Here is a 13,151-nt window from a genome sequence, read left to right as displayed (position 1 = left end):
CTATGCACTTCAAAGTGTCATTCCTTTCCATAGGTGTCATGGAAGAGGAGAACACCGGTGTGTACAGGAAGGTGTCAAAGTAAAAGGTGTTAATGTGGGCTGGGAGCAGAGTAGGAGGGGAAAAATAAGAGAAATGGCTGCAGATAAGTGAGTCTCAGAGACCTGCAGCATTTGCAGCAACATGGGAAGGAAGTGGTCAGGAGTGAGATGGTTAAGCCAGATGGAGAAATGCAGTGGAAAAAGTACTTCAAAGCTATATTGCTTTTGTCTTCCCAGAGGCATGCTCTGCATTCTCATATCTTCCCCATTACTTTTTTATTTTTAGTAATTTATTTTGCTCTTCTGATCTCTGTTCCTCTGTGGTGAAGTGAATAGTTTTAAGACTGAGCGATGAGAGAGGAATTGAGTCACCGGAGGCCCACATGCTGCAGTGTGCCTCCTGGCCAAAATACTGGCGTTGGGGTGTGAACAGGAGACTGAAATTGATATGCTTGGTATAATTAAGAAAACGTCCAAACTTTAATAGAGCTTTTATGCTGTGGTGCCTTACACTGGTGCAGGCTGCAGAGAATGGCTGAACTCAAATCCCTGTAGGCTAGGCAGCAGTGAAAATAACACTTCTCTGTTAATCATTTCCTGTCCTTGGGAAATGTCCCTACATGCTAATAACCTTTGTGCTAGCACATTCCTTTACAGCTGCTGTAGGAAACTTTGGGAACACATCAGACTTATCCCCATACTACCTCTTTGCTTGCTGCAGGCTCACCTGCTACACTTACCCCTGAACTACCAGCACGCTGACTCTTTCAGAACACATCAGTCCCTTCCAGGCTATCACAGTAGAAGTTTATCTTCTCCACCTCCAGCCAGGAAGAGGGCAACCAACCAACCAACCTGAAATTTGACAGTGTAAAACTGTACAGGTCAAAAATAATATCCTTAATTTTCTACTCTCGGTCCAAGTCATGTTTCTTTAAGCTAAAAGTAAGTATTGTCATGCACATTTGAAGGCCACACTTAGTCAAACAAGGACTGAGGAACAGTTGTAGGATTAGATCTATTTTACTTGGTTTTCAGAGCAACACTAGTTTTAAAAGACTTATTGGAGGAGAGTTAACTAGAATTGTCCCCATACAAATAATTTTGCTTGAGTTGAGACTGGAGGAGAAAGAAATGGATGCTTATGGTAGTATTTGACAAAGTCTTTTTCACGATGGGGAGGTCAAAGGCACAGCAACATGATGAATCTGGGGAATGTTTGCCAGCAGAATGCTCATTGGATAAACTTCATGAAAATACATGTATGTCGAATGAACTGCTGGTAGGAATCCAAGCAAGTATGCGCATTTACAAGAAACTTTAAGAAATAAGAGAGTCAGCAATCTGCCTTGCTTGTTCTAGTAACCTGAAGAACCTGTTACTAGGAGGCATAAGGAGCTGCTCAAGAAGTACACTTCTTGAGGGTTGGAGGATGAGCAGCAGGGAAATCCATCAGCAAATTTTTGTAAAGTGAGTGTAATCGGCAAGACAGAAAATCTTGGGTATTAATGCAAAGAGCCTGATGAGAAGAGGAACTCAGGACAGGAAAAGACAACCTCAGTCATCAAGTCCAACCCCAGCAGTCCTCAGGGAACCTGCGGATCAGACACTTAGTTGAAGGGAAAGTATTTACCCCATGTGCACCATGTCATCCCAGCCTCAGATCCAACTTGCAGTAGGTCAGAGGTGGGAAAGATCATTATCTGCATAATAGGAAAGAGCTTGGTAAACGAGAATGCTTTGATGTTCCTACGAATGCAGAACTCTGCTGGTCCAAACCAGAAGATAAATTCCTGCCTGACCCAACTCTGGCATTTGATTTAAACCTGCACACAAGTTAAGATAACAAACAGATGCCTATGATGTTTCCCAATAACTCAAGGATTTCCAGCTTCCCCCACATCCTGTCTTTTGCCATAGCCAGTTTCCATAGCTTCTGAAGACAGAGAAAGGAAGCAGAAAAATCCACTCCCAAAAACGTTTGAAGTTATGCAAAGAAAGGGAGAAAATAATTTCCATTCTTTTCTGGGGGCCACCAGAAGGCCCAAGATTGCTACACCATTATCACCACTGAAGTGAGGAAACTTTAGCTACTGATCCAAGATGTGACTTGGGCTATTTGAGGGATAACCGAAATGTGGTAGAACAGCAATTAGGAAGAGCGTGAGCCATTAAAAAAAATAAAAACAGCTGAATGACATACACTAATAATGTCACAGACTGTAAAAGAGCAAGATAGCATGGGATGGACAAAGCAGGGTTGCTTTAGGACAAGGTAATGTTGGGTAAAGCCAGTAATAATCTTGGCTGGGAGGAGACAATTCTAGTGCTGCCGAAAATAGATTTGAGTATTGACAGAAACATCTCTCAGGCCATTTGGAAGCTACACTTAAATTCAGCCTCCCAGATGTAGCTCAGAAAATGCTACGGCAAGTGGTTGTGTGTTTATTGGTAAGAGGAAGTAACGGATTTCTTCATGGCACAACAAAAAACACAACAAATGGCAAGGAGATTGGAAGAGACCACCTGCATGAAGGAACTCTGAATAAACTGATGATGAGGGAACTCAGGAGGATAAATCAAAGGATTTTTGCCACAGAAGTTTTCTATTTTGAAATGACAGGCTTTCAGAGCTTAGTGAGGAAACTAGGCTAAAGGGCTTGGGGATATAAGTGTTACGTGTAGTATTTGGAAGAGGCAGGGGTAAGAGGTGCAAATGCTATCAGGGAGCCATATTCACTGTAAGGGAAATAATACGTTAGTGTTAGGTCATAGGTTGGACTAGGTGATCTTGAAGGTCTCTTCCAACCTAAATGATTCTGTGATCCTGTGAATATAAAGGAGCACCACAGGCAGGAAATGATCAGTAACCACCTCTGGGCAGAAGGAAAGGGGAAAGTTGTGTGTGTGGAACTGAGGTGGCTTCCCCAAGGATTTGTGTGTTATCATTAAGTTCAAACTCTGCAGTTTTTCTGGGAGATTCTCGTTTGTGATTTCTGACTGGGCAGGGATGCTGCTCTCCAGCTATGAACTGGAGCTGACACACCGGGACGGCTGCCCGGGCTGTGGAGGGACAGCGGGCAGCGAGGCAGCACCGCCGCCGTGCTGCCTGAGGTGATTCCCCACACCCAACGCTCCTCTCCCATTGTGGTCACTCAGTTTATCCCCATCACAACCCTGTGAGGTGAAACAAACTCTCAAACTCCTGCCCACACCCACCCACCCACCCTCCCCGCGCACACAAAATGGCCGCCGCTCCTCCCTCCTCCCCCCTCCCTCAGGCAGCGCGAGGCTCTCCCCTCCCCTCCCTCCCTCTCACCGTTCCCCGCCGCCCCCCCGATAGGCGGCGCAGGGGGGGCCGCTGTAGCGCGGCGCTGCCTCTCTACTGCCCGGGAGGCCGGCCCAGCTCCCCGCGCAGGCGCCGTGGGGCCTCCCTCCCCCTCCACCACCTCCACCTCAGCCGCCGCCGCCGCCGGGCCCTGTGGCCGCGCCGCCCCGCCATGTACCCGGCCTGGGGCTTGTACGGCGCGGCGGGGCCCTACCCGCCGCCGCCCACCTCCATCCCCCCTCCGCCGCTCCCCATGCCTCCCCCCAGCGTGCCGCCGCCCGCCGTGCCGCCGATGCCGCTGCCCAGCTACCCGCCGCCGGGCCCCGCGCCCAGCACCGCCGCCGCTCCGCCGCCGCCTCCTCCTCCTCACCCTCCTCCTCCTCACCCTCCGCCGGGGGGGACCTCGGGGTTCCTGAGCCTGCAGGAGCAGCACCTGGCGCAGCTGCAGCAGCTGCAGCAGATGCACCAGAAGCAGCTGCAGTCGGTGCTGCTGGGGCCGCCGCCGCCCCCGGGGCCGCCCCCCCCGGGGCTGCCGCCGCCGCCGCTGCCGGGCTCGTTCGGGGACTGGCAGCACCAGCAGCAGCACCAGCAGCAGCCGCCGCCCGTGGCCGTGCCGCCGGTACGCAGCTACCAGAAGCAATTCGCCCACCGAGAGCCTCCGCCGACGGCCTCCGCCCCGCCGCCACCGAGCCGCAAGCCCCGCGACGGGCAGGAGCCGCCCGGCGGCCACGGGGAGTGGGGCGAGCCCCTGCCCTCCTCGCCGGTGCCCATGGACATGGAGCTGTCGTCGCCGCCGCAGTCGCCGCAGCCAAACGCCGGCCCCCAGCCCTACCTGCACCCCCCTCCCTCCGGGCAGCCCTACCTGCCGCCTCCCCAGCCGGAGCCCTACCTGCAGCCGCCCCCCGGGCAGTCCCCCCCGCTCCAGCCCTACCTGCCCCGGCCCCAAGCTTCGCAGCCTCCCCCTTCCTTCAGCGAGCCGCCCCCTTCCTACCTGGAGCCCCCACCAGCATCCAACGCCGCCCAGCCCTACCTGCCCCCCCCCGGGCCGCCCTACCTGGCGCCCCCCCAGCCCTACCTGCTGCCCTCGCAGGCGTCCCCTTCCCAGGCAGCTCCTTCCCTATCTGCCCCCAAGGCTGCCCCGCAGCACTTCACCCCCCCGCCGGCGCTGTCCCTGCCCGAGGGTCCCCAGGGGGGCGGCCAGGAGAGTGGGGCCCCCCCCGAGCAGCACGGCGCCCCGCAGCCAGACCCGGCCACCATGACCCCGCAGGTGAGGAAGGCATCGCCCGGCTCCCCGCTGGATGTGGTTCCCCCCATGGGTCCGGGGGGCTCTGGAGAATTGTTTCCCAAAGCGCAGCACGGAGGTGAAACGCACCGAGCCTTCGCTGGCTTCATCTCATCCTCTGTAGGGTGCTGCAGGGGGGCTGCTTATGGCATGTTGCAGCACCCTGTTCTGACCTTGTTTTCTCTAATTTCCTCGTTGAGCTGTCCTTTGGGGACCCTGTTTCAGTTGCTCTGACAGGTACAGAGTTGTGGCTGTTCACCCTTACCAGCTACGCTTAAAGCTGCCGTGGTACCTCATTGCCTTTCACTCTCTGGAAATCAGTTTTGTGCTGTGCGTTTGGTCCTCCAGTATGAGATTGCATAGGGCATGTGAGAGTGTCCTGGTTTCGGCTTAAACCACAACAGAGAGAAGTGTTCTGAAATGCTTTTTTTGGCAAAACATACTCTTATGGCTGAGGCTGTGTACTTTTATAGGTACAGTAGGGCCAAAGTGACCACAAAGCGTACACGTGCTTAACATCCTAGATGGGAGCGCTTCCTCTGCAGGTGATGTGCCTGTCCTGATGCAAGAAGTTAGGAGCAATTCACTTATTGAAGGCTGAGTGTGGACAAAGGCGTGCGAGTTGAGGTCCTCAGCTATAAGTATTCAGTTCGTTCAGATTTGCTGAGGCTTCTGCAGGATTTTAGGGTCAGTTTGTAGAGATCCAGTTGCAAGAACAAAGCCTACGTGTGTGCTTTCACAAGTTGATGGATTTTATGTAAGTTCAAAATATTTTTGGCAAATTGATCTTAGGATACCAATGTGGAGCTAAGTCTGCAAAACTGTTGCCTCGTGTTGAAGTTGGTGACGTTTTAAATTTGTCGATCATTGAGACACCTTTGAATTTGTATCCATTCAAATTTCATACCTGAGCATAGATGCATTTGAGAATGTACCATTTTTAAGTTTGTACCATGTAGCTGATCCCTGCCTAGCAAAGTGATTCACGGATTTAATTTCATGAAGGTTTTGAACAGTATTGGTTCATGTCTTACAGTGGTAGGAATGGGATTCTTTTTTTTAATGCCAAAACCTTGGAAAATCAGACATTGAAAGGGATGTTTATTTGGTATTGAGGCTGCTGCTGAATTCTTAAATTACTAAACTCCAGATCAAGCACTGAAGTAATTCCTCCCCCATTATGAAGCTGGAAATTTCATAACTGCTAAGATTTTTTTTAATTCTTCCTCAGCAATTGACCTTCCCAGAATAATCACAATTAATGTGTTATTGTACTGCACGCACAGACGGAGCAGAGTGCTGCTGAAAAGCATCTCCAACGTTTACCTTGTCTGTTTCACGACTGTTTGTACAAACAATTTGTATCTTAAGTAGTTCTTAGTCTCCTACACAATTCACTGTTAATTCAAAAGGAATATGGTACTTTGCTGGTCATAAATTTGATAAAATTTTGACTGTCTGGCTGTACTACAAGACAGGATTTGGGGCAGCAAATCCTTACGCAATAGGAATAGCGAAAGCAAAGCAGTGAGGCTTTCTTGCTAGTGATTTTAAAAGCTTAGCGGGGACCATAACTCATCACTTATAAAATCCTATTAAGCTCTTTTTTTTTTTAATGGTAATTGAAAGCAATTCTTTCTGTTCTCATCCAACGGTAGCAGCGGCTGCAGCCAAAACAGATTGTTGTTTTTCTCTTAACAAAGGAAATGCTGTGCAATTTGCCATTTCTGAGTACTCCGCTGTTTCCCTTTCAAGTGTAAGGTACTTTTCTTTGCTGGGACAACCTTGAGAGTTTAGTGCAGTTTTTCCCAAGCGTACAGTTGGGGCAGGTTTCTGGCTTCTTGTCTTTCCCTGCAGTTAGATACAGCTCCTGACAAGTTCTGTTCAAATGCTCCTGGTGTTTCCTTAATGCTCCATCTGATGTTTGTGCGCCGTATGCTGCTATTTATTTACAGTAGGGAGCAAATCTGAGCGGGTGCAGCTGTACCCATAAATATGTATTTATATGCTTCTGGTAAAGCTGCCACAGCTTCACCGGGTCACCTTTCAGCAGCCTCTCTAAAACCCCTCCTCTGTTATTTTGGCATGGCTCTGAACATGGCTGGGCCGATATCGCCAGCTGGGGACTGTGAGGACGCACGGAGCCAAGCGGAGAGGGAGCAGAGAACACGACACATCGCTGCGATTTCCCAGCCTTTGTCAAGCTCGAGTTCATGGCCTTTGTCACGTGCAGAGAACTGGCTGCATTGAAACTCCTCATCGGAGCGGATCTGTGTTGCTTGGGGTTGTGCTTTAGGTGGTCAGGGCTGGTCTTGGTGGTGTCTGTGTGATGCCAGAGGCACTTCTTGGTCAGCCAGAGATGGAAAAAGGCTTCTGTCAGTGCTGCTGTCTTCCTTAGATATAGGGCTTGTCGTTGGACTTGAAGAATGGACTTGGCTTTTTTTCCTCCATGAATACTTCTGTTTTCTTCAGCCTGAGCAATAGAAACCTGCGTTTCACTTTTCTCTCACTTTTCAGCTCACATCTGCAAGTGCGTGTGTTGTTGACCTTGCTGTGAAAAGTATGTGGCAGGGTGGTGTCATTTAAAGCTCTTTCTGTGAATCCTACTCCTATAATCCTAGTCCTAGTCCTATGAATCCTAGAATGAGGAGAAAACGAGGTGGATCTCCGGATGAAGAGTTTCATGGCAGTCATAACAGGTGCTCGTTCTCATTCCTCTAGAGCATGGCATCCAGCCCTGTCATGTTAAATCCCCTTACGGTGCCGTTTGAAAGGGATAAATTTAATCATCTTTTGTGTAACTGGGAAGGGATGTGTGCTCCTCCCTGCTGTTGAAATTTACCCTCATTACAGCCTGTTGTTGAAGATGTTCGAGAGGTTCCATGCTGCAGCGTGAATGCACGTCCTCCACCCGTGAGAGCTTCTCTGAGTCATGTTCTTGTTAAAAAGACCCTTGGCTGAAGTCACTGCAGGATCACCATGAAGTCCAGGCATAGCCTCTCCTTTTGCTGACCTCATCTCCAAGCTGCAGTTTTACAGAAGTGTTTTTAAAGAATACATCTGCGTGCTTGTGTTTGCTAGGCTGTTAGCAGTCGAAACCATCACTCCCGTTTTGAGTGTGAGGTAGGCTTTTGGAGGAAGCCTGTGCTTCTCTTAAACCCGCTTAAAGATAAATTGAATGGTTCAGTTTTGAGCAATCACATCAGACAACACCTACGACTGCAGTTCTCACACTTACCCAAAAGGCAAGGGCATCTTAAAATATTCTTTTCTGTTTGTGAGTAGGCTCTTTAGGGATTTCTTTTCTCAGCAGCGCATGCTTGGATGGAAAGGAAGGACAGAAGAATATGAAAAAAGATGTAGAGCAGTCACAGATCCTCAAAGGTGGTACAGCTGATGTGAAAGTTTAAAAATCAAGTATATTCTGCCCTAAAATACAGGAGCTGCCCTAGCAGTGGCCACTATCTTTGCTTTTAAAATCTGGAGAATTTTATTCTACGAGCTTATGGAGCTGTGTCTTGAATCCATAACATTTCATCACCTGCCGTGCTCTCTGGCAGGGACTTGCATAGCAAAAGGCCGTGCCAGGTCTTCACCTTCACTCTTCAGCTGCCTCCTGGCAGTTTTTAGTCTATCCTGCCAGTCCGATCTGATGCCTGATACCTCTTGTACTAGTTGGAGAGATTACTTGGTTCCTGCTTGGCTTTCTTTAAGAGGCACTGTCCGGTAAGCATTGAGATTCGCCACGTTAGTCATTGGTTCTTCATGCTGGCGGCAGCTCGCAGTGGTTTGAAGCTATTTTCATGCTCTGGGAGTCCCCTAATTCTAGCCTGAAGTATTTAAAACTGAAAGCTGAACTGCTTCTTAGATGGCTGGTTCTTCGGGTGCAGCCATATCTGTTTACCCTTTCAGCTGCTGAATGTTAATCAGGATCCAGATAACAAATAATCCGCACTGTTCGTTGGCTCTGATTGTTCTTTTTCCTTTCCAAACCTTTATTCCAATCTCTCCATCCCAGTTACTCTGCCATTCACGCTTGTCATCTTTTTTGTATGTTTCATACTTTTTCCTTCTCCCTCGCTCGCCTTCGTTGTCCTCCGTTTTCCCTTCATTTTACCTAATATAGTCTCAAAATCAGTACGTATATTTGCTAGGAATAAAAAGCACTAAACTTAATAAGTGTGGTACCTACTACATGCCTGTAGTACTTTGATTTACTTGTCATTTTTCTGATTTTTATTATTTTCTTTAGTTGTAAGCTCTTTGGAGCAGGAAATTAAGTGAGGCATGGTACACACCACGGTGGTGTCTGAATTTTGATTATATTTTTTGACCTGCATTGCCCTGCTGTTGATGAGTGAGTTTTCTCTCAAAATAGATTTAAACATTTTTCTAGCTTATGTTTCTTCTGCATGATTCTAGCGACTATCATGAATTAATGTTCGTGTTGTTTTTTTTTTTCCCCATGAAAGCTGTTTTTCTGAGAAACTTTCTGTCTGTTGTAGGAACAGCAGCAATACTGGTACCAGCAACACCTGCTTAGCCTGCAGCAAAGGGCAAAAGCCCATGCTCAGGGACAGCAGCAAATGAAAGGGCCAGGAGTAGGGAAGGATACGTCTGAACAGAGAGTGAAGTCTGAAGAAGGGAAAATGGGTGCTTCAACTCAGCAGTCTGAACCTCCTCCGCTGAATGAATCCCTGCCTCCAGCTTCCAAAGAAGACGACTCTTCTCTTACAGCCACTGAAACTCAGGTAGGCTTTGCAGGGAGATGCTGCTGTGTTATATTGTGCTAGAAGGGGACAAAACAGGGAAATATTTCCATCATATTCTCATGCATACTGTGTAACAATAACTAAATATCGTAAAACAACATGAAAAGAACATTTGTTAGGGCTGTACCAATTAAAAAAAAATACTCTCATATGCAGACTTAACATAGTCACCCACACATGCACCAGGCTTGGCTCACTCGCGTTTTCCCCAGCGTTGTCATCTTTGTCTGTGAGAAACACATTGCGATACCTAAGTGCAAAATCAAGCACTCAGTAGATGCTTTTGGACACGATTTTTTAATTCTTCTCTGTCAGTTTCAGTTCTGTCTCCCCTTCTCCCTGCATATTATAGTTTTTTCTGAAAGCCAAGAGCTTGGTACAGAATATTTAGACAGTGCTTAATGCCAGTTGCTCCATAATGGATGGAGGCAACAGCTTGGATGTTTGAACAGATTACTGTAAGGTGGTAGATTACCCTACAGGATGTGCTGCGCTTTAAATTTATGGTGTGCAGGTTCCTAGCAAGTGGCAAAATGATGCATTTGGAATTCCTTTACCTCATCATGAAAAAGCACTGCTGTCTCACTGCCTTTGGTGTGAGCAGCACTGAACAGATCTGCTTTAATCTCTTACCTACAGGTAAGTTTCTGTGTGTATGAACACCCTAATCCCCATCAGCCTAACCTTTAGATCAGACTGTACAAGAATAAAGGAAATACAAATCAGACTTCCAGCAGTTAGGGGTGGCCAGAACACTGAAATACAGGCTGATAAAATAAGGAATGCTGAGAAAGTTCTTGCAAACTGCGTAGTGACCCAGCGTTCTTCTCTTCTGATGGAAGTCTCCCTTTATTTATAATATTTGCCTATTTCCCTAGCTCAACATTGATCCTCCTGATGACCCCGAGGAAGATTTGAGATTGCAACAGTTGCAAGCAGCAGCAGCTCAATGGCAGCAGCATCCCCATCACCGAGTTGGATTTCAGTACCAGAGGATAATGCAGAAGCATGCCCAGCTGCAGCAGATAGTACAGCAGTATCAACAGATCATGCAACAGCCTCCACATTTACAGGTGAAACACTGAGGAGATGGTATTTGATATACTTTGTGAGTGACCTAACAGTTATGCTTTACTGCAAAATAAGTAGTAGAATAATTTGCCATGGCTGGCTTATTTGTCTAGCTACTTTTTCTGCGTGCACAGAAGTCTATATCCCCTTTTCCTACTGGCACTCAACTTCAGAATGAAAAAAAAAATTAAGAGGTGGTGATGAAGCTTTAGTAGGATGAGAAATATAAGACTGTATGCTTGTCAAATGATTTTCAGACATACCTGAGTGGTACAGGAGCAAAGCTGAACACAGTGTTGAATTTACTCAGTTTTGAACATTTTACTGCTGGAGAAATTCTTCAGGAGAAAGGTCAGTTACACAGATGATGGTGTGAGGTAATTTGGTAGCCGGCCGTGTTCTCCCCTCCCTTTTTTTTTTTTTTTACAATGTCATACAGTACAAATGTGTACAGTGATGGTGTCTTAATAACAGATTCAGATAATTATATCCCTGTTGCAGCCTTTAAAGAAGAAGCTGATTGCTTTATTAGTTGAGTCAGCTTTTCGTGGTTTAAGCATTCCTTAAGTGGTTTGGGCTGTCGGGTTTGTTTAAAAAAAAAAATGTAAACCTAAAAATCTCAGAACAGATTAAGCCCATGGGTATTAGGACCTGTGTGTACACATAAGAAAGACAAACTGCTGATAGAAGCTGCGCTGTGCAAATTATGATCTAGCAAAAGGTTAGAGAAAAATCATTGCTGACAGCTGAAGCAGCTCTGTGTAGATTAATAGAAACTGAAACCTTGAGAAATAGTCACATGCTGCATGTATTGAAAGCGTGAAGATTGATTTGGGCTTTCATAGCTGTTGTAAGCATGCAGTAATAGTAGAGCGTGGAGGCCTTTGATTATATTTTTCTTTATCTTTCTTCTTTAAAAAAAAAAAAAGTCTTCTATACTAAATGTTTGCCCTCCAGTCATGCAATGTGTAAATTAACTTTAGACATCACAGTGTTTGCTTTTGTTTCACTGTAGTTCTTCCTCAGGTTTCTGCACAAGTCAGAAGTTGTGATGTTACAAGTGACACTAAAATACGTGGCCTTGAAGATAGCTAAGATGCTCTTTTGAAGTTATTCTCATATTCTCCTTGCAGACAATGTCAGTGGAGATGCAGCTGCGACATTATGAGACACAGCAAAAACAGTTCCAGCAGCTTCATAAAGACTGGGAGCGGTCAATGAACCAGCAGTGGCAGCATCAGCTTCAAACCTACCCTCACAAAGACCAGCTGCAAGAGTATGAGAAACAGTGGAAAGCGTGGGATGAACAGATGAAGGTCACTCAGTCCCATTTGCAGGAGAAAGTGAGCTCGCTCCAAAATTTGAAGAATCAGTACCCTGCAAACGTTTCGCTTCCGCCTCCATTTGTTCCATATTCTCAAACGGCTCCAGGTGGCATTCCTGTTATGCCTCCAACCTTACCTTCAGCTACACCTCCACTGGTCCCTCCACCTCTGTCTTCTGTATCTCAGTTATCTAATTCCTCTGTCCCTTCAGGATCTAGTTCTCAAAGCAATCAGTCTACTGAAACACCAAGGCCAGCTCTGCTTCCCACCCCTGGTACCTATGCATCAAAAATAGGTAGCTCACCTGTATATTCAACTTACCACTCTCAAGTAAGTTCATCCTTCAGCTCTTCAGACCACGGGAAGTCTCAAGTTCACCATAATAAACAAAATGTCTCTATGTCATCTGAGCAAGGATGTGGGGAACTGAAAGCCCCTTCTGCACTGTCTTCAACACACACCCCTACCATGCAGGATAAACCAGTGAGATCAGGTGGATTGCTTCCAGATCCTCCCAGATCAGCACGTTTTGAAGGCCCCAGAGGTCCCAGGTAAGGATATTTTTATTGATTTATATGCTTTCAAGGCTGGCAGCCTTTTGGTATATTAAGAAATGAAACATTACGCCTTATTCTCAGATTTTTCTAAGGTCATGTGAATTGTGCATTTGATGGAGTTTTGCTCTTAATGTGTGTACACCATGTTCTGTATTTATCTGATTAAAGCAAAAACAGGTAAATGCTGTTCACCTGAGCGTTACCTAGAGTCAAATACTCTTCTCTAGTAAAATGCTTGGGCGCACTGCTCCATTCTCATTCTCAGAAATGTAATATCCGTTTTCTGAAAACAGGAAAGATGCTGTAAATATTTGATACATCTTTACTGTCTTTAGGTTAATGATAAATCACATTTGAAAGAATGACCTTTCATAAAAAGCCATTTAAATTCCCAGTGTTTCATCTGTAGTACTTGGAATGCAGTTTAGGAATATGTAAAGCAAAAGTGTTGAGGGAGTGTTTTTAAGTTACTACTATGTACAATAGCACCTTAAAGTGGACCTCCTGAAAGGAATTCAGGAAAGTGTTCAGATATATATTCAGTTGAATATGCTATGATATCTAATTACAAGAAACTTAATTTTTTTGTTTTGTTTTTAACAGCAAAATTTATTATTTTTTTGCAACCGAAATCCATTTGCAGCAAAAAGAAATTAAAGATTCGGAGCTCTTCACCTGTACTTTAACTTCTAGCATGGGAGATTTCTGTAACTAGACGATTGCCCTATTTGCTGCACTTCTCAAAATAGCTTTCTGATAAGAGAGAGGTGATGTTTG

At 46.3% G+C, this 13,151-nt stretch overlaps 1 protein-coding gene across 6 annotated transcripts in view; it reads left to right on the top strand.

The window, feature by feature from the left end:
- The first annotated feature begins 3,466 nt into the window (after positions 1 to 3,466).
- The window catches only part of YLPM1 (YLP motif containing 1), a 49,785-nt gene continuing 40,100 nt past the window's right edge, over positions 3,467 to 13,151 (top strand). For 3 of the 6 annotated variants that reach the window (XM_038179278.2, XM_038179277.2, XM_038179276.2), the window contains exons 1-4: positions 3,468 to 4,634; positions 9,155 to 9,400; positions 10,300 to 10,494; positions 11,626 to 12,368. In XM_038179278.2, coding sequence (XP_038035206.1) covers positions 3,540 to 4,634; positions 9,155 to 9,400; positions 10,300 to 10,494; positions 11,626 to 12,368 — 2,279 coding nt within the window. In that variant the 5' untranslated portion in view covers positions 3,468 to 3,539. Of the gene's footprint in view, positions 4,635 to 9,154; positions 9,401 to 10,299; positions 10,495 to 11,625; positions 12,369 to 13,151 lie in introns of all 6 variants that reach the window. The other 3 variants (XM_072038451.1, XM_038179279.2, XM_038179280.2) reach the window with 2 other exon arrangements.

This window comes from Anas platyrhynchos, chromosome 5 (assembly GCF_047663525.1).
Source record: "Anas platyrhynchos isolate ZD024472 breed Pekin duck chromosome 5, IASCAAS_PekinDuck_T2T, whole genome shotgun sequence".
In the NCBI taxonomy this organism is placed as follows: domain Eukaryota; kingdom Metazoa; phylum Chordata; class Aves; order Anseriformes; family Anatidae; genus Anas; species Anas platyrhynchos.
This window is presented reverse-complemented; position numbering and strand designations above follow the sequence as displayed.